The following is a 21,404-nucleotide window of genomic DNA, read 5'->3' as shown; positions in this document are numbered from 1 at the left end:
GACCCATGAGTGACCCTGCCACATGGGATAAGCAGTGTGCAGATGTGTCTGAGTGTGAAATGTTTCAGCTCTGGTAGAAATGCTTTATCCCACAGCAGGAAGGATGGTGGTGCCTGGGATCAGCCCTGACACCGCATTCCTCCTTGTCTCAACCCCTTCAGCATACCCAGTTGTGGGAGACTTCCTGAGCTTTCATCCTTGGTAGTCTCAAGAGGTAACTCATATATACAGCTTGGATTTGTCCTGCAGGACTGCACAAGAAAATTAAATCACAAGATTTCTCAGAAGTTCCTTTTTTAATCTTTTTCTAGAAAAAAAGTATTAAAATGCTTCAACAGAAATACAGTGCAAAGAGAAAAACATTCACATGTCTCAACATCATTGCAAACCAACATAATAAATATCCTAATAATAATTTACTAAACATAGCTCACATTTACACGTGTGTGAAGTGCCACTTAGTTTTGCTGTGTGCACGTTCGCTCTGCAGCTCTTCTCACTGTCGTAGAGTGAGATATCACTGGCTGAAGTGACAGTCCAGAGTGGTCTGCTGATGTAAAAAAAATGGTGTTTAACAATTTTCACCACTCCTGAGATTGCTGTCATCCCTCTTCGAAATGTATGTTATCGATGTACCAGGCTGAATAATCTTTGGAAAAAGCCCTTTAGGTTGCAATTTCCCAACACCTTAGTGGTATTCACGGGCATGTGGTAATGGATGTATTTCCAGAACTTCTTGTTTGGAGCAGCAGAAATAGAAGGCTTCCAGGTAATGACTGGTAAAATCCGAAGAGCCTTCTTAACTACTGGAGGCAAAGTCTCTGGCTCTTGGAAAGCCTGGAACTTTATTAAAACCAGTTTGATCTTTTTGTCTTCCAGTGCACAGTTCACCGCTGCCTGCAGTTCAAAGATGTTTGGTCCATTGACATAGGCTGGGCTCAGAATAATTATTGTTCTTCTACTTTGTCTAATAGCTGTAACAACTTCATCTGTGTATGCTGGAGAAGAAATTACAAGTGTTATTGCATCATGTATTGGACTTTTTATCAAAATCAGTTCATTTAACAATGGATAATACAGAAAACCAGAAATAAAAGTGTCGAGCAACCACATTAACCTTAAAACCATTCGTGATCAGAGGGTACCTCTGCCATTCTTACGCAGCCATGAGAATATAACTGAATGCTCAAAAGATGGAGGGCACAGCTGAGATCACAACCACACCACATTCAAGCAAGGTCTCAAAGGACACTTGGATTTGTCTCAGTCTCTTCCAGGGAGAGGTACTGAGGACTTTCCAATTACTGCTGGTGGCACGGACCAAGGTGAGTCAGAAAGTAACTACTGAAAAATTCAGGGTCTTCTTTTCACAGAATGGAGCCTGCCTGCAAAGAAATTGTTGGACAAGAAACTTTGTCTCATCCAAGTACCTCCTCAGCAACCACACTCAAATATACTTGTTCTTGGGGTGCAGGGACCAGGTAAAAAGATCAAACATGGCAAGATATGAGCAGAAGCTCCAGTGCCAAAACATAACTTCTGTTGAACTAGTGTATAAGGTTTTTAGGAAAGGAGAAAACGATTTCATAAGGAACTGAAGATTTTCTACCACCCACGGGAACCTTACCTCCTCCTGGAAGAACATCTCTTTCAAGAATGCATAATTTGTATCCGTATTTGTTTTCAAGTATGTCTGGGAGGATCTCCAGGGCAAATTTTTCCTCACTAATGAAAGCAGAATCACTTTCAGAAGAGTTTGTTTTTGCATAGGACACAAAGGCATCAAATTCTTTGCCATCTAAAATAAATAAATATATGCATAAGTAGTACTGCATACATTAACAGGTGTCTGAAGTATTCAACTTCTTTCTTAATGCAACATTTCCATTTATATTTTATACACTTGCTTTCTATTTAAGCAGACCCAAAACAAACTGAAACTTATCAAGTAATCACAAAGAACAGCAGTTCAGTTACCCAAAGCCAAGCCTTTCTCTCCATTGTCTTTTTTGTAGACATATGCTGCCAAAGAAAATGAGGATATTGCAGATGACCAATGCAAGAAAGTTTAAATTAGGCTTTTTTATTTTTATTTTTATTTTTATTTTTATTTTTATTTTTATTTTTATTTTTATTTTTACATGTATATGCTAGTTTTAACCACTGGGAAATCTGGCACCTCCCAGGCAAATTCCATGTTCTAGGGAATTATTCCCAATCCTTCTCTCATTCACCCAAATGCTGAGTCCAAAGACAGTCACAAATGCACAACATACTTTATAAATACGGTGAATTTTATTTTAAAAAGCTGGGAGGAACAGTGTTCATGAACATTAGCTGTTAGTGAAAGATACGTTGTTTCATACTCTGCTATGTTTCTAATCAGAGAGAAGGGTGTCCCAAATTTCACCCATTCCTAACTAAAAAAAAAACAAAGAAATCTTATCTATTTGCTAAATGAAATTTGAACTACACTTGAAGGAACAGGAAAGAGAACATAAGAAATTGCTCATGAAAGCAAAAGGCACATTGATCTATGTACAATTCCCCATATGAAGGCTCCTAATGCCATTTGAGATGTCCTAAAGTTGGTTGATGAGACTGCCAAAAGTTACATGGGCGCTACTGGAGACCCAAATATTTTAGAATAGTAGGATATCTTCAGGCAAGTCAAAAGACATCAGATATCTTTTATTTCAATCAGCTGAATCATATAACATGTCAGTATAGTCAAGAGAAACCAGAAAGTAATTCAGCTGTTTAGTACAGGGTGTTTCTACAGGGTGAACTGAAATGCTCTCTAGACAATTAACCCCCACACAGTTACCTAGGTAATACTGTTGAATCTTACCCCTCCATGCTAACATACTGATTTCTACCCCTAGGTGTTAGATTAGGATCGCAAGGATCAGAAGAAATCATATGGAACCCAGGGAGCAAAGGAAATACATATGGAAAAACCTGCACGAGTTGGGGTTGAACAACTACATTCATAACTAGCAGATAGCAGAAAGTATATTATCAAAAGAAAACATAGGTGTGAAAATTCGGCTTGGAGGCTGAGACTATGATTAGACAATGCACATTATAACTCTGCTCCTCCCCACTGCTCCTGGCCATACACTTCCACCATTTCCTTGTAAGAGTGTTGGAACTCTTGTGGTAACAGAAGTTTTTACCACAGAAGTAGCTCTCTAGCTACTCATCATCTTCTGCTGGGCTATTTTACTGCTAAGTTGAGCCAATGTAGGCCCAAAAGAGTGAATCAGCAACAGCAAGCACACATGGCTTGGAGGTGAGCAGTGGGTCACTAGACTGCTTTAGCTGAAATGTCCAGCTACACCCTGATTTGAAGCTCCTTTCAACACTATTTTTAAATGACAATAAATCCTTTGCAAAACAAGCCAGATATTCCTCATTTCACCCATAGAGGTCACTGCAATCTTATCAGACAATCACCATTGATAAATATGTCACTTTTTTTTTTTTTTTTAGGCATCACTACTGCAATAACAAATTAAAAAATACATATGTAGTAAGCACAATTAGGATTTTTTTTTTCTGTAATAGTACAGGAGAACAGTTACACCCTGGGAAATTTTTGAGACATGTTTCAGATGCCCAAAATGTTGGAAATGAAGTTAGTTAAGAAAGTTACTATAAAATTTGTCTATAAATGTTAATTCCACAGCTCTTTTGCTGTTTCTTTCTCATTATGGGAGAGGCAAGAGTTTTAAGAAGTATAACATTATTAGCTATGGAGGAAGCCCAAGGGTTAGAGAGGTGTGAGATAAAAGATGAGCTCACTGCTGTTTTCAGCTAACTAATGAAAGGGTACAGAGATGATGGAGAGAGATTTCTCTGAGGCACACAGTGATAGCAGGAGAAGGCTACAGACACAAGTTGCAATAAAGAAAATTCTCATTAGAAGTTAGTAAAATAGCTTTTCACTGCAAAAGTGGTCAAACACTGAAGCAGGTTGTCCTAGATCACTGGGCTGATGCCAGTGGGATGAGGTTCAAACAAGACCAAGTGCTGAGCCTGCACTTCGGCCACAACAACCCCAGGCAATGCTACAGGCTTGGGGCAGAGTGCCTGGAAGACTGTGAGGAAGAAATGGACCTGGGGGTATTGGTCGATGCTCAGCTGAACATGAGCCAGCAGTGTGCCCAGGTGGCCAAGAAGGCCAATGGCATCCTGGCTTGTATCAGAAATAGTGCTGCCAGCAGGAGCAGGGAAGTAATTGTCCCTTTGTACTCAGCCCTGGTGAGGCCGCACCTTGAGTACTGTGTTCAGTTTTGGGCCCCTCACTGCAAGAAAGACATTGAGGCCCTGGAGCGTATTCAGAGGAGGGTGAGAAAGCTGGTGAGGGGTCTGGAGCACAGGCCTTATGAGGAGCGGCTGAGGGAGCTGGGATTGTTCAGTCTGGAGAAGGAGAGGCTCAGGGGAGACCTTATTGCTCTCTATAACTACCTGAAGGGAGGTTGTAGTGAGCTGGGGGTCAGCCTCTTCTCTCTTGTAACTAGTGATAGGATGAGAAGGAATGGGCTCAAGTAGCGCCAGGGGAGATTCAGGCTGGACATTAGGAAATACTGGTTTTCCGAAAAAGTGGTCAGGCACTGGAATGGGGTGCCCAGGGAGGTGGTAGACTGTTCAAGGAATGTTTAGACGTGTTGAGGGACGTGGTTTAGTGAGAACTATTGGTGATAGGTGGACAGTTGGACTGGATGATCCTGTAGGTCTTTGCCAACCTTGATGATTCGATGATTCTATGATTCTATGTCCCCATGCTGTAAATGTGGCTGCGTGCATGCAGTACACAAGAGTTAAGGAGCAGGACAGAAGGTACAAGACATCCAAAGGTGTCTTAAACTTCAATGTACAAATCTTGTCAGATCTATCTCTGTCCTACTGACAAATGTTGTACGGTCTAAGGGGACTTTCCAGAGGTTCTTAAATCAATCTGCTATCAAGCAGAGGGGAAATTTTAAGTGATTTCCCAAATCACTTTTGATAGATGTCCTAGGGCTTACAACAATACTTTCCGAAAAGGCAGTCAGTTGTTTCACCATGTATGTATTTATAGATATATAGATAAATCTATTTCATATTCACACATGGAATACACCTATGGAAACACAAAAGCAAACTCATATGTCTCAAGATGCATCAAGACTCAAGGATTTTTAGAAAAATTTCCTTGGGTAATTTCTATCAGATTTATTTAAACCCATTTAAGAAAATTAAATGCTAAATTCATTGAAGTATGCACTGTGATTTCTGATACATTTTTTACTGCCTACTGTGTTGGAGGCCCATTTTAGCTGAGATGGTGTGGCAATGCTACTACAGAGACCTGAGATTTGAAAAAGGTGATCACTGATGTAAAATCATGACAGTCAACATAACTTTTGGAAAGGAAAAACTGCCCCAAAGTGCACTTCTAAGTTTGTGTTCCTCATTATCTTATTTCACAGAACCACAGGATGGCTGAGGTTGGCAGGGCCCTCTGTGTTCCTTTGGCCCAAGCCCTCTCCAGCAGGGCCACCCAGAGCGGGGTGCCCAGGGCCAAGGCCAGGCAACTGCTGGCTCCATCTCCAAGAAGCAGATCCCACAGCCTCTGGGCAGCCTGTGTCAGTGCTCTATTACCCACACAGCACAGAAGTTCTGCATTGTGTTCGGAGGGAATCTCCTGTGCTTCATTTTTTGCCCATGGCCCCTTGTCTTGGCACTGGGCAACACTGAAAGGAGCCTTGCTTCATCCTCTGTGCACCCTCCCCTCAAGTATTTGTATATACTGATGAATTCCCCTGAGCCGCCTCTTCTCCAGGCTGAACAGGTCCAGATATCTCAGCTCCTCCTCAGAGGATAATCTGCTCCTTTGATCATCTTTGTGACCGTTCATTGAACTCTCTCCAGTACGTCCATGTCTCTCTCATACTGAGAAGGCCAGAACTGGACACAGTGCTCGAGGTGAGGCTTCATCAAAGCTGAGTGAAGCAGAAAGATCACCTCGTGACCCGCTGGCAATACTTTGCCGAATGCAGCCAAGAATACTGTTAGCATTCTTAGCAGCTAGGGCACATAGTTGAATCATGTTCAGCTTGGTGTCCACCAAGACCATCAGGTCCTTTTCCGCAGTGCTGCAGAAGAGGGTTATTAAGTGAATTGAATTAAGGGATTAGTTCACACCAAATTAACTCACAGGGCAAAAGACAATAGAAAAACTTGGAGAATAGTAATATTATACCATGTTTCTTACCTCCTGTCGTTTCATTGTGGGCCAGATAGCTTCGGTACATCAGCACTATTTCAATCCAGTGCTGGTAAATAAAGGCAGTGCACAAAAGCAATGCAAAGAGAATAGAAATGGCACTGCACAGTATGTACAAGAAAAACACTGTAGAAAGAAAAGGGTTTATCATAATTTAGACTTTCCAACTTAGATGAAAGCTCAGTTAACAAAAGGACACAAACTAGCTTACAATCTTCATTCCTTCCCCTCTAGCAAACTTTAGAGAAGTCAGGAATTAATTTAGCTTCAAATTTCTCTTTCTGGCCTTTGCTTGAAAGGCTGCCATATTCATATCAGGTACAGCATAAACGTACATGCTAAGGATTGGGGAAACCTATGAAAATCGAGGAAAACTACTGCTTTCAGCAGCTTCTTTGCCTCAGTTTTTTAGATTACTTATTACCAGTCAAAGATGTTACTTTTCATTTCCCTCTTCCAATTAGTCTTCAGCTTCTGCCTGCCTCATATACCAGTAAGTCCCCATATACCCCCACTCTTCTGAGTAGTCATCAGAACAATGTGGCTTTCTGACAAATCAAACTTATTCTATCCAGCCTCATGAAACTTCTGCTTCTGGTTAAAAAGCCAGTGACCATGTCAACGGGTAAGAAATCTGTAGTAGTGAGTAAATCAAAATGTGTCTTTAAGGGCAAGCAGTCCTCCATCTGGTTTTACCTCTCTGTTTTTTTCTCAGTTGGATCACAGCGGTAGCATTCCCCACAGAGTTTTGAGCAAAGCAGATGAAGTTGCTTCTGAGGTCCCTCTCAGTAACTTCTTCCAGTTTAGCAACATGACGAAGTACATGTCCCTTTAAACATCTTGGACAATCACTAAAAAGTATATATTTGCATGACACCTTTGTTGTTCATTCATATGATCCCCAAACATCTTAAATACAGAGAAAGAAGAACTTCGCAACTTCTTAACATTTAACTTGAAGTTTTAACAGAGATGCAATTCTCTGGTTTGGAACCTCCATTTGTGTTTTTTTTGCATCATAAGAAGATAATGACATCAAAGGTCTGCAGATTGAAAAGTTTATTCTTATTTCATCAGCACAGCAAAAAAATTAATCTCTTGCTTAGCTTGAAATATGTAGGTCTTTTTGACTTCCATAAGATTATTTGAATTTTCCTAGGACTTTGAATACCACCCCAGGAGAAATGTAGAGAAATTAAGCTTCAAAAAGGAGCCCCAAGAGACAACAAGTTGAGCAAAAAGATGGAAAAGCAGCACTGCTTTCCCAGGGGTAAAAGTCCCAAGGACAGGATAGACAAATAGAATAAAAGAAAAATGAGGTACTGAAGAACAGAAAATGAAATGGGAACAAAAGAGTGCCTTTGGGGTTGAGTGCCACTTAGGAATATCCAGGTTTTCTGAGTCTCGGTGTTTCTCTTTGGAAGCCATAGTACATGTGTCTCTGGGTCATCTCACAAGTGCCTCATGTCATGCCACTACTGGCTAGTATATCAAGATGACAATCTACCACGGTTCTCCCTTCACTAGCCCAGGAGTCATGGCCGTGATTATGGGCAGTAAGTCTGGGGATTCAACCTGTGCTAAAGATCTGTTGAGAGTGGTTTATTCGTTTGTGTTTTGAAAAAAAAATTGTATTTACACACAAAGAACCTCACACACAAAGAAACTCACAAACTTTGTTCACAAACAAAGTTAAAACTTGGTAAGAAAAAGCATTCAATAGGAAAATTCAGAAGTTATCTCCTGAATTTCACAAAGCTAAAAATTTGGTAAGAAAAACATTAAAAACCAAGCATTCAAAAAATTAGGAAAATCCAGATCTGCCAAATTTCAGAGTGCAGTTTCAGAACTAAGTCTATCTCATGGGTGACTCTCTGTGTATGAGATGTTAACATTTCTTATGTTTTTCCCATATGACTCCTATAAGGAACTTGATTTTAACAGTATCTGGAGGGATTTTGCTTCCCCCAGCGTACAGGAAGATGACTCAGAATTGAGTAGCAAAAGATATGCTTGTATTGACCCCACTAGATTCCTTGCCCAAGTTGGACACGGTATAGGTGAATGAGACAGGAAAGTACAGGAAGGAAAGGGAGGCATGGAGACAATTTGAGTCATCTCACTTGACAGCAGGCTCAACACGAGTCAGCAGCGTGCACTGGTAGCCAAGAGGGCAAACTGTATTTTGGCATGCACTAGGTACAGTATAGCCAGCTAGTCATAAGAGGTGATTCTCCTGTTACATTTTAGGGTTGGTGCAGTCTTATCTTGTGTATTGAGTGCCATTCTTGTTAACATCCTTGAAAGTACCCAGAGAAGGACACCAAAGCTAGTAGCAGGGTGGAAGGCATGTCCTGTGAGGGGAGGCTGAGGGCACTGGCCTCCTAGTTTGGAGAGGAGGAGGCTGAGAGGTAATCTCACTGCTCCCTGTGGCGCCCTGAGGAGGGGAAGCGGAGGGAGGTGCCAGGCTCTGCTTCTGGGAACCGATGGCAGGATGGGAACAGCACAAAACTGCACCGGGGAGGATCAGGCTGGAATCAGGAACAATATCTTAATTGTGAGAAAGCTCAAACACTGAAACAGGTCTCCTAGAGAGGTGTTTTGTGCCCCATGCCTGTTAGTGTTTGAGGCATTTGAGTAATACCCTCAATAACATCCTTTCATTTTTGGTTAATCCTGATCTGGTCAGGCAGTTAGACTCACTGGTCTTTGAAAGTCCCTTCTAATTGAACTATTCTGTTCTGTTCTGTTCTGTTCTATTCTATTCTATTCTTTAAGGTCACAGGAAACCTTTCCCCTATGCGTCACTTCTCTGTGGGGTCTGGTTAATTCTTGCTAGAAAAGACTTGCAGAGTCCTGAAATTCAATTCTGTGTGCCCTCAGGCTGACCTAATGCACATAGCTCAATAAAAACAGCCCAACTTTTGAGGCACACAAACTCATTTCTACATCACAGAGAACTGTTCTACAGTACTGTTTCACTGGATCTGGTTTATTCCCCACTTGGAGGCAGCTTTCAGAGAGATTGAGTGAATTGTCAGTAAGGCACAACAGAGGAAGCACACAAAAACAACTGATGCAGGCAGAGGGGGCCAAGCACCATTCATGCTGAAATTCCCTGCGAGCTAAAGCTTTAGGAAAAAGAGTTAAGACTACACAGAAAATATTGAGTTATTGAATTTATGGCCATATCATATTTTGAACATGTGCTTCTGTATGTAAATGTGCTCATGGACAGACACAATAACATGTTGAAGGACAGATACTTCTGAGCTCACTTCATTAAAATTACATACTAGATAAGCTTCGCGTGGAAGGATTTTTATAGTTGCTGACAGCATTGTAACGCTACTGTTGTGTTTCTTTCTTACCTTATTTCCTCGTTCAATTTCTCGTTTATATTTTCTTTGTTGTCTCTTTTCCATGTTACTCTCATAAGAGAACCTCTTTCAAACCCAAACTGTACACGGCATTCCAGTTCAAGGGGCTTTCCTGGAAACAAATTAATGTAGGAAAAGCATGCATGAAGGTCACTGGAATGTTTTTCCGTTTAATAGTCTGCGGTCTGTATAATATATACTGCTTACTTTAATATTCACAAATACATGAGTCAAGAAAAAATTTTATAGAAAATTCTTATACTCCAAGAGAGCAAAGCTATTTTGTTTTATCAAGATCTATCATTGTCTACAATTAGCTCATTTGAACGTTTTCTTTCACTATCAGAGAAAGAATAAACTTACCAAGCTCTGCTTCGAGGATCGCCACACCACTGGGATGCAAGATGTTTGGTGGGTGGATAGTGTTTTTCGCTGCAATTAACAGGACTGCTATTAATAACTATAATGCTATTGTCAATGCCAATGACCAGAGAAAACATTTCAAAAGTTTATCTTTTTCTGATGCTAGGTGGAATTTTGACATCTCAGTCCAAGAGAATGATTTAAAGTTGTTAAGCTGTCTGAGAGTTCACAGTATGAAAGCTTTGGCTACAAAACTTACGTAGTGACTACTACTGTGGTGTCAGTACCTGAACTGGGGAACTCAGCATCTGTACTGCACCTGAGGTTATTTAGGACTCAGAAGCAAGGATCCCCTTTGTAAACCGCCCTGAGGGACCCAATCCCCACACTAGTTCCATGCCAAGCTCCATTCCACATCCACTAAGCATTCACACAGCACACTAATTCCTTATTCACATTTCAAATACACAGCACAGGTACTTGCATTAAAATACCATGTTGTTAGTTTTTTTTTTCAAAACAAGTGTTGACAAAGAGCATGGATAATGACACCTAGTTTGTGCAATATGATAAACAGTTACCCAGGCTGTGAGAAAGTGGCATGAAGGACCTAAAACACATAGCTCTGGTACTCTACGGAAGTCCCATACTACAGGAAATGTTGAAATGTTGCCACACAAACACTTTTTTTTCCTTTGAACTACACTGAAGCAGAGAAAGCTGCAGCCCATCTACTTCTGGATACAAAATAGATGCAGCTATGCCATGTCGCTGGACGGTAGTGCTCTGGCCTAAAAGACAAGGCCTGAAAGAACAGGTCATACAAACAGTGATGCTGTCCCCAGATAGCATGCAAAAACAAAGTGCATTGTTGTCTTTGTTAGTTAGATTGCTCTCAGGTCCCGTATTTCCTCTGACACAAAATGTTGCATCATCGTTTCTAAGTGAAAAAATGAAGATCTCATGCACTGCAGAAGGGAACACTGTGTCATCCAGCTGTAGAAGGGGATTCTCTCACTCCTATTTTCACACAAGCCACTACTTCAGGGATACATGTAGGATTGAGATACAGTGTTATATTCCACATCTGCCAAGCAAGATTAGCATTCTTCCCTCCTGGTATTCAAATATCTTTCTAATGTTGCACATACAGTGCATGGAAAACATTGGCACCAGTTGCAGTTTCATGAATTCTACTGTCAGACTGAGAGATTTAAATCCTTGTATAGATTTGATTACTGCTGTTCGAAACTAAGGCAGAATCAGATCTTGACGTTTATGGCATTACTAAATTTATTACTAAACACTGAAGGTCCTTGTCACTGTCCAGAGATGTCCTCAGAATATTCGGAAGAGATGTTAGATGACACTTTAAGTGTTAGCTACACTTTAATGAAAATGTAGCTAGTCTAGCTTGTAATTTTTCAGAACAAGAGCCTGAACAAAATACATAAATAGAGTACTAAAGAATAGGGAAAACATATTTTTGAGGTATTTTAATCAGTTACAATATTACTCACCAATGACTTCTACTGTAACTGCTGTTCTCATTGTCCATTGAGTAGTGTTGTCAAATAAGGTGTAATCACATACATATATTCCAGCATCTTGAACATAGGTTGTTTTCAAGTAGATTTCATTACCCATAAGCTTTAGGCTTTTCCTGTTTTCCCTGTGTTCTACCTGACGACCATCCTAACAACAATAAAATAATATCAAAGAATTAAATGTCTCCTTGTTGTCGTTATTGTTGCTGTCACTGTTGCTGTTAAACTATATTTTAAGATATCTGGATGGACTTGTCATGACAGTAGGGTTAAGCCAAACTCTATTCATCGAAAACCAAAACGTTTTGCAAATTACACTTTAAAAAAATTGTGGGCTATAATATGCAAATATCAGTGCCTGTAAAAAAAAAATCTTTAACATTTGTGGCTGCTGAGAGATGTGTAAAATAATGAACCTAGTATAAACTAAATTCACATTACCAAAGGTCAAAGAAAAGGATCACTATTTTGTACATTTACAGACTGGATATTTTTATTTTTGTAAATAAATGATTTTGAAACCAGTTCCACGTCCTTTTATATGAAAAAATATGGTTTTGAATTGCATGAGATTGATAGCATTGTCACTATTTTCAAAAGGATGAATGCTGTTTTTTGAAAAGCGCCCCTAGTTTTCACAGTTTAATTTAGGTAAAATCTCTAGGGGTACTATGAATTACCCTTAAATCAAATTCCTGAAACAAAATCCACTAATGCAAAATGAGGTAAAGATATATCTCATATAAAGCTTGAAAGGAAATGAAGAGTAGCTTTGACAGGATGATTATTTTGTTTGATGAATAAATATTGTAAATAGTACCAGGTAGTAAAATGAACAATTGAATTTTCAGTAATTTTTGTTTGCTTATATAGTACAAGTTTAGATAGCATATTACAATTATTACAAAGTAGGAATAAATTTTAGCTTGCAAGTACTTTAGCAATCATTTGAAAAAGACTAAGTCAAAAATTTCTCTATGGGACAGTGTTTCATTAGAAACGGGTCTTGGAAAGAACAATTTTAAATATTAATATTAAAATAAATTTGTTCTTAACAAAGCCAATTTTTCTTTCATACATTTGAAATTTTCAGAATTTAAAATGTCAAAACTAAACAATTTTAAATTTCAATAGTGTTAATTTTGTAAATAACCAATTTTGTTTCTCATTTACTACAATTAGTTGAAAAGAAGGCATTTCTAGAGTTCTGCTTCCTATTGCAATCACAACTAACTCCTTTAAAATTCTTCTTTACAGACCAATAGATAGGAATTCATGATTCTTCCTTTGGGCTGAATAACTTGTCTGAGTTGTTTCTCTAAAAAGAGTTTGAGAACCTACAGCACAAGAGCATCAACTATGCCTAACTCCATGCCTCCACTGCACTTTTGAATGCTTAAAAGACTGATTCTTACCTTGTACCATCTTACAGCTCCTTTATTTATATGGCTGTAGCATTTTGTCCCAGGACAAGCTATCGAATTCCCATTGCCAGCAAGAAAATACAGTGTGTTTGTACCATAGCCTGAACATTTTGCCTCTGCCTTTGTTTGAACCTCCAGAACAATTTTCAGACATGGGATTTTTTCACTGAGTGATACAGAAAAAAAATTAAAATTTTAATATACAAAGCAAACAAAATACATCAGTTCTTACCGAGAAATATAAGCCCTTTGCCCCATTACATACCGTATCACACAAGTGTAGATTCCAGAAGCATTATCCCTTACTGGTTTAAACCAAAGTGCATCCCCTTGCAGAGTAATGTTAGAACTTTCCTTGACAGCTTTAAGATGTCCTTTGTCTTTCTGACTCCAGAACCATTTCACCTCATGTTGCTTTAGAACTGAGTTGTTATAAATGTTGGTAGCGTCTTTATCTGGCAAAGCGCACTGTAAAACAAACTCTTCATCACTAATTGCACGATACCATACTTGAGGCTTTACATGGACACATCCTGAAAAGCAGGAAAATATAATATCAGTACCACCTGAAAAGAACACACAGCAGTCATGTCTAAAAAAAAAAAAGAAAAGAAAAAAGAAAAATAAAAAAATACAGTTTTCCCTTTCTTCATGCCAGTAATTTTTTTCATGTGACCTTTGGACTAATGTCCAACTTTGACCAAATAATTTCCTTAAACATGGAACTGGTCAAAGTTCTCAAAGGCTTATTCACAAGCTGCCAAATGTTTATTGGACCTTTTTCAGAAGCCTAATGTGAAAATAGCTTAAGATCTTTAGTGAATCAAAGATTTTCATGGGGATGCTAATCTGTTAAACCTCGACTACATAGAAAAAAACAGTGTAGCACTCTTAGCTTCCCTCATATTAATGCAGAAGGGAGAGAGACAAACCTGAAGAAGTAGAGCCTGCCTACCTCACTCCCTAATTAAGGTAAGATTGACAAGCATTTCATTATCCTCTCATTGCTTTCAAATCTTTCCCCTTGTACATTTCAGTTACTATGTCTAAATCAAACAAATTTTCAGATTCTGAATGCTGTGGTCACACATCCTAACCCCAAATTCTCAAAAGGCTGACCAACCTCCTTGCAGACAGGATGTAGTAAGTCATGAAAGAGAGATGGCAGGATTTCCTATCAGTAGAAGAGAGTGTGTGAACTCTGGTTCCTCACATGCCCCCAGAGGAAATCCTTCGCAGTTTTTATTTCTCTGCAAGTGGAATTGATTAAGCTCTTCCAGATAGATAGATTGTATGGGTGGAAGGCTCTGCTATATTGGTCTCACCCTGCCTTTGTTTTCCACCTCCCACATGGTTGGACCAGCTGCTGGAGACTTCAAGGAGTCACAAAAACAATTAATTTGTTCCATTAGGTTACCAGAAATTCTTCTTTACATTTGTCCTTTCTTTTTCATTGGGGAACAGAATTTAGCACCGTATACAGAGTCAGCTGTACTACCAGTACCTAAAAAGCCTTCAGAAAAACTAGAAACATCTATATGCATGACACAGGCACAAACTGGTGCAGGAAAAGCTCATGAAGTCATGACAAGAGGTAGATCCGCTTCTCTAAGCTGTCAGCAAACATTACAACCAACAAAACCTACCAAAGCAGATTTCTTACCTGGCAAATTAATCCCTCTAACTTCTGTTCCAGTGACAAACAATGCTAGAATCCAGTAAAAAGTGAGCATCATCTTCTTTATCAATTTTGGTTGGTATTCTGAGACATTTTCTTCAAGAATCATCTTGCTTTCTGTAAAAGAGAAAAACAGAATTTTTGAAAATAATAAACCAATATGATGGGAAGTTAAATATGTATCTCACTGTGTAGCTCTATGAACATTAGCTGACAGAATTTCCTAGATATGATGTGTTTTAAAAATGAGGTTTGTAGTGCTCTTCCTGTTCATATCATTTCACATAAATGCAAGATAAATAGCATACAATAATACACCAAACCTCTTCAAAATATCTTGCAAGGATATATTTATCATGTATCTTACATACAATACAGATAAGCATTAAATGTGAATACATCTTCTGCATCACAGTGCTGTGAGGTTATTCTTCCCCTACTACACAGAGGATTGAGCTGTGTCCCACAGCCTTACCAGCTGTGGGGCTAGAGAGAAGGCAGGCTGTCCAGCATTCGTCTTCAAAAGGCCTGGTTGAATTTCGGTATTTAGTTAGACCATCTCCAATACCTGTGATTGATGTGTCTCATTCAGGATCTCAGCGAGTAAAGATGCGCCCTTTGCTGATGCTCACACTGTGCAACTGAGACCTCAAGGATTTTTCTTTCCTCTTTGGGCTGTAAAGTGATTCTGCATTTACGCAGCTGCTAGAGAGACACTGAGTCAGCCCGAGGGAAAAAAAGAAAAGGTCGGGCAAAGGCTAGTCCCTAGCATGTGTGCATCTCATGCAAATCAGACACAACTCAAACAGGCGGGCATCAAGAGATCATCCAGGGCACCATGTGTTGGCAGCCTAGATGAGGAGAACTCACACTTTGCATTTTTTCAGGAAGCTACCCCACATAGAGAGGAGCACTTCAGTCACTGTTCTGTTCAACATGTCTCTCTATTCCTTACAAGTGAGTGGAACAATCTATTTTTACACTCAAGAGGTCATATAATGTAGGCTCATTTGTCTTACTCCATCCTGGTGCTTTCTTATAGACTGTCTACTGTCAAATGTCATCACCCAATATACGTATTAAAAACATCCTGAAACTCCAAGCCAGTAAGTCAATCTGACTAAAGAGACAGAGTTTCACTGGATGAAAGCCCTCCTAAACTTTAGAAAGACTGTTTTATCCACCATATAAGGATGACTGGACCGCGACTCTCTTGGATCTGGTTTTAAGGCAGCCATAAAGATCTCTCTAAAAGCATCACGTTCTGAGTTATGTCACCCTCCAGCCCATGTGGCAAAGGCATACTGGTGCAGTAGCCAGCAGAACATAAGAGCCTTGTTTGTGATTCAGCGCTGAATTCCCTTGAGCAGGACAGTTGATACAGTGGTTCACTGTTGCCAAAGGGAGATGGTCTTATCTGTCACTCTGTCCTACCACATCCACCTCTCTTCACCCTAAACAAGTGGTCCAACCCCTCTCTGGTGACAGCTAGGGTTCTCTTTCATGACTCAGTTCAATTTTCTAAGCCAAGGGAAGATAAGCTGTGGAAGTGCTGATTTTTCAGCTGCTCATTTGTCCGTAATCACTGACAAGCAGGCTACAGGTAGCAAAACCGTATGAAGTGACAATTCACAAGGCATTTAATAATGCCAACGACATACAATGTCTGCGCTCTCCAGTTTAATTCCATGCTAACAACCCTCTTGTCATGTTCAAAGGGTCACCACGAACGGGAAGAAGTGGGAAAGGGAGGATTAACTAACAAATTTAATAGCTTTGGTCAGCAATTTGCATAGTTCTCTGTCAAATTCTGCTAGCCATGGAAAGGTACATCACCACCAAACTTTTGAGCTCACTTAACACTTATTAGAGAACCGCAGAGCCATCATGACAGCATGTGAAATTAAGAAGTGTGATCTTGTAAATGTGCTAGAAAGGAAGAGGGAAATTCACAGCTGAAGCAAACAACAGTTACCAAAATAAGGGGCTTCTTGAAAAAGGATAATCTTAAATGACCATCCACATCTGTTTGCACTGTGAGAGAACTCAAGGTGATTCAGTGACCTAAAATATACAGTGACTTGCTTTTATCTTGTCAGTATTTGCCAGAAAAACAAAGCAGTCTTTCCCTGAACACCACATTACCTGCCTCTCTGCCTTCTCCTGCCATTTATGCATCCCTACTTTCATATCCTTAGTTCAGCAATTTAGGATGCCATTTCACTGGAAATCAACATATATGCAAAGGAGGCTAATGTGGTTTTAAAGTAATTTCCTGTGGTAAAACAATGTAAAAGAGAGGAATAAAAGCGGTTAACTTCTGCCTATGTTTTAACTCCTATAAGACTCGAAGAAAAAAATGAAACTGATGAAAGTCACTTCAGCCTCAGAGTTACCAATTTCTATCAGTTGCATGGATTTACATCAAAAAGGAAAAGATAATCTGATTCTAAATGTAAGATTACAAGTAGTCACACAGGAGAAGAAAAAACTTCACCGAGCCTATAACGTAAAAAATAGTCTAGTGACGCTACTTACTAGGCCTTTTTTTTTTCTTTCCTCAAGTAATTAAAAACATTTTACTTTAAAACACATATTAAAAGACAATAAAACTAACTCACCTGTAAGTGGGGGTGGGGGCAAAGGGGGGAACAGACTAAAATCTAGAATTAGAAAAAGAGATTATCTGAAAATCTTACCTGCACATCTTACACTACATGGTACGAATTGTGGTTAGGTTTAGCTGAACACTGTTGAGACTGTTTCCTTTACAGGAATTTCCTCTACTTCAGTGTCATCATCCCTTCCTTTTTCGGTTTAGTTGCTTTAGGTTCAAAGTTTCCGGGTAATTTTCTTGTAAAAAGATAGGGGGGAAAAGGGCTTCGTGTACAAAAAAAATCAAAGCTTTCTGAGTTTTAAATCCTTTACTTGCACTGCAGTTAAAAATGCATTGGACTTTTTAGTTTGCTTCATTTAAGAGGAGGAATGGTAGAGTTTTTTAAATTTTTTTTTGCCTACTGGATGGTTGAAAATAGTGCCTAAGATCCAAAATCTGCAAGCTAGCCACACATCTGCACAGTACAGAATAATATTCACTATACCAGGCAAGTTCTTACTGCCCTTAGTCTCCTTCTGCATGATGCAAGGAGGCACTGCATGAGGGCTGCAACACACTATTGTTATCTTTCTGTGCCCTCACATTTCAACCTTGTTGGCAACTTTAGTGGAGCTCTGAAGAAAGAGGAAAATTTAGCCCTGATGAATATGAGCTGTCTGTGACATCCCCATTGGACCCGCTAGGCAAGCAGAGCACTTCAACATATACAGTCCCACATGGTCCAGTTCCTCTTCCAAGGTTTCTTTAAGGATGTAAAATCCTTAAAAGACAGGCTGCACACTGACTCAGACTAAATAAAAGCATGAGAGCATTTCAATAGATGTCATGGGGATACACAGGTCTCTCTGCTTGCACCAGATATTTCAAGAGCAGCAGGACTTGTTTGCTCTTCCTCAGTGTGAGACTTACTTTCTTTACTGCATTTTGGGGCAATTACTCTTTTTCATTCAGGTTCCACAAGAAGAAGGTAAGAAAGGCTTTTGGCTGTTTAGCAAGTAAACTCAATACTGCCTTTGCTCAGAGAATCATAGAATCATTTCAGTTGGAACAAAACTTTAAAGGTCATCTCATCCATCTCCCCTGCAATGAACATCTACAGCTTGGTCAGGATGCTCAGAGCCCCATCCAGCCTAAAAATACACACATTTCTTTAGGCAGTAGCCAGTACTAATGTTTGGTTATGTTAGGTCCTGAGAATGTGGAAATATGAGTATTCTCAGATTCTACAGCTGGTGATTAAGCTTGGTGATTCCCTCCTCAAATATCTTCAGTGCGTTTTGCCCCAGTACAAAATATATTTTTGGTTTGTAAGTTACAAGGGGGTCCAATGATTCTTTAGAGGTTTCAGTATAAAGAAATAAGCCTTTTGAAGGTGTTCTTTCTGACTGGGGGGAGAAAAAAAAGCATTTTACTTTTCCCTTTAAGGAATGATGGAGTGCAACACAAAGTAATGCCAATGCTACCTTCATAGAATCATGGAATCATGGAATCATTAAGATTGGAAAAGACATCTAAGATCTTTTAGTCCAATCATAGACCCATCAACACCATGCTCACTAACCATGTCCCTAAACTGTTGCTCAGACAATCAGGAAGAGAAGAGGGCTGTTTTCCAAATATGCATCTTCCAAACATAAAATACATGCCGTCCTTTTCAAGTACTAAGTGTAGTGCTCTCCAGGTAACAGGTTTATTAAAATAAGTAATAATTTTAAAAAGTAGATCAGTCCAATCACTTGATAAAACACCAGTCACACAGAGTTTTGAATGCTGCCAGACAGATGAAAATTTTGTCAAATAGTACCAACTATTTGGCTCAGCCTCTGCCTAAATTCATCCATTCTCTTCTGTAAAAGTAATATATATTCTGAAAATCAGTCTCACACACTGTACTTATCAGGCTCCTATTTTCCCTTTGCCACTAGAGCATGTTTACAAAAGAGAGGGTAAAGAACTGATCCAGAATTCCCACTCTGCCTCCTCTCCACTCACACACTCACTCAGCATATTTTAGGCTACAGCCACAGGAAACTGCACGTTCCACTCTTGGTCATACCTCCCCATCCCTGTGGAAAGTCAAGGCAGGAGTCCATATCCTACCTTCTTCATCTCACTTCTGCTCAAGCATTCTGTCAGCTGAGAATCAGAGGGGGAAATGTATCATTTCAGCATGAAATCTTACACAAGTGGGAAAAATTAAGCCTCTTTACTATTCTTGTACTATTCTGGCTTGACACGTTCGTGCACCACGTCCTCCCCTCCCTAGCTATTGTTAACGCTGACTGGGTAAGAAATTTTCCACTCCAATTTTCTGCACTGAGTCAGTGGTGTTGGTTCTGCTGTCACAGGTGTCTGAACAGTATCTAAACATGAACTTCTGTTCATCTTGCACTGGATTATATGGCCAGTGCAAGAGCATACAGTCAAGAGTGGCTTATGGAGCAGTGGGGTAACTCACTTATTACTGTCCTGTGGAATAAGGGAAGGTCTTGTTAGCTACTACAGATCTGTTGCACTACAGCACAGTCTGCCTTAGTCATTAGAGTGTAATAAGACTGGTGTCACACTGATTCAATAGTAGCTGAATAGATCACCTGCAGGCAAAGAAAAAATGCAAAGGATATACTTATGAATCAGGCCTTTAAAATATTTTTTCTCATAAGCTTTCACACCGTTAATTAGAAAGGATTACCTAGCATCTCAAATTTGACAGCAAACCTTTCTTGGTAGCAATGCCTCTCTTGATAGTGTGTCCCACTCACTAGAAGCCAAGAAACGTAAGCCTGACACAGATGTCCACCACTGTATTAAGAGTTTTTATGCAGAAACTCACTGTGCTCTAGCACTGAAATAGGTCGGCATAATTTCCATATTACTCCTACAGGAGACTTTACTGTTACAATGGCTTTGATGCTCAATGCCAATTTATCTTCTTTTGATGTTTTTTTTTCTTTTCCTGAATATATTTCTTTGCAATTCTCCTATTCCTTCTCCCATTCATTCAGCCAACTTAATCAATTTAAATTCTTCCTGAGCCCTTTCACATGCTTCTCCCAGTGATTCTTATGGTTCTGCCCTGCATCTCTCAAGGTCTCACTTTGGTGACAGCATTTCATCAGTATTTGCACTGTATCATTTGACTTTCTTTCATCATGCTGGCAGCTGGCAACAATCAGCAAATGCACTGAAGTTCTTCTCCCAAGTTTTCATTTCCAAAGTATGAGTTCCTCTCTTGTAGCTGATTTTTGCTGTTATTCCCAAGGGCAGTATCTTCCTTAAGTACTACAAATGTAAATATTCTTTATATACTACGTTATAAGCCATGGCACACAGACAGAGACGTTGCTTTCACAGTTGAGCTGAATACTTAGGCTTTAGTCTCCAAGTGAATAGCTGACTACAGGAATGAGGAGTACCCCATAATATGATGTCCCACAAGAGCTCTATTCACAGTGGAGATTCAGACTGTTCCTAGTATATAATGATGGCACTTTGAGAACAGCCCAGTGTCTTGTAAATTTGCCTTTTTTTTTGTACAGCTTTACAAATAGTTTTGGATACTCTTGTAGAACAGCATTCCTTTACCACAGCCAAAAAACCTCAAACAGCTACAGTTTTCCTGCACTGTAAACAATATTTTGTAACCACATACTAAAACGTCTCCAGCACATGACTGAAACTGATTTAACTATTGTAGTTCCAAAATAATTAGAGCAATGAACTGTAAATCTATGTCATAAATAACTTAGGCCATCCAAGTACTGAACTCTTACTTTTGAATTTGATAAGTAATAAGCAATAAAAATATTACACTGGGCTGCAGTGGATCTCACTTGTTGTACATACTATACCCCAGGAACAGAGGCCAAAACGAAGATGAAACAATACAATGTAAGAGACAAATCCCCCTGATGAGTTGATAACATATCTAGCAAAACTCAAAAATGAGACTACTGAGATCTATCTGCACCTGTTTTCTCTGAAGTTCAGGAAATTTGGTTTATTGAACCACAGGAAACTGTCACAAGTTGATCAAAACTGGAAGAGATTCTTGTGGAGTGTTTTACAATATTGTATCTTACGTAGCTTGTGGCTGTTGCAGAAAGCTTGGTAAATACTGT

General features: G+C 39.5%; 1 protein-coding gene across 2 annotated transcripts; it reads right to left on the bottom strand.

Moving 5' to 3' along the window:
• Positions 313-17,432, bottom strand: IL18RAP (interleukin 18 receptor accessory protein). 2 transcript variants are annotated; one of them, XM_021413834.1, is made up of 11 exons: positions 17,366-17,432; positions 14,652-14,783; positions 13,254-13,521; positions 12,980-13,154; positions 11,538-11,712; positions 10,018-10,086; positions 9,646-9,766; positions 6,971-7,125; positions 6,263-6,400; positions 1,628-1,798; positions 313-998 (listed from the first exon to the last, which is right to left on the bottom strand). In XM_021413834.1, exons 2-11 carry the CDS (start codon positions 14,773-14,775, stop codon positions 625-627), a joined length of 1,770 nt encoding a protein of 589 aa, XP_021269509.1. In that variant the 5' UTR covers positions 14,776-14,783; positions 17,366-17,432; the 3' UTR covers positions 313-624. The 2 variants fall into 2 exon arrangements, with proteins under 2 accessions (XP_021269509.1, XP_021269517.1); XM_021413842.1 differs by lacking the exon at positions 10,018-10,086.

This window comes from Numida meleagris, chromosome 1 (genome assembly GCF_002078875.1).
Source record: "Numida meleagris isolate 19003 breed g44 Domestic line chromosome 1, NumMel1.0, whole genome shotgun sequence".
NCBI classification, from domain to species: domain Eukaryota; kingdom Metazoa; phylum Chordata; class Aves; order Galliformes; family Numididae; genus Numida; species Numida meleagris.
The sequence above is the reverse complement of the archived record's forward strand: the minus strand, read 5'-3'. Positions and strand labels throughout refer to the sequence as shown.

Bases quoted from the DNA above. Each gene is read 5' to 3' on its own strand.
- IL18RAP (XM_021413834.1), bottom strand. From the start codon at position 14,775: ATGATTCTTGAAGAAAATGTCTCAGAATACCAACCAAAATTGATAAAG. The intron at 7,126-9,645 runs GTAAGAAAGAAA...TATACTTTTTAG, and splicing joins AAATTGAACGAGGAAATAAG to TGATTGTCCAAGATGTTTAA. The intron at 999-1,627 runs GTAAGGTTCCCG...TTTCTTCTCCAG, and splicing joins AGATGTTCTTCCAGGAGGAG to CATACACAGATGAAGTTGTT.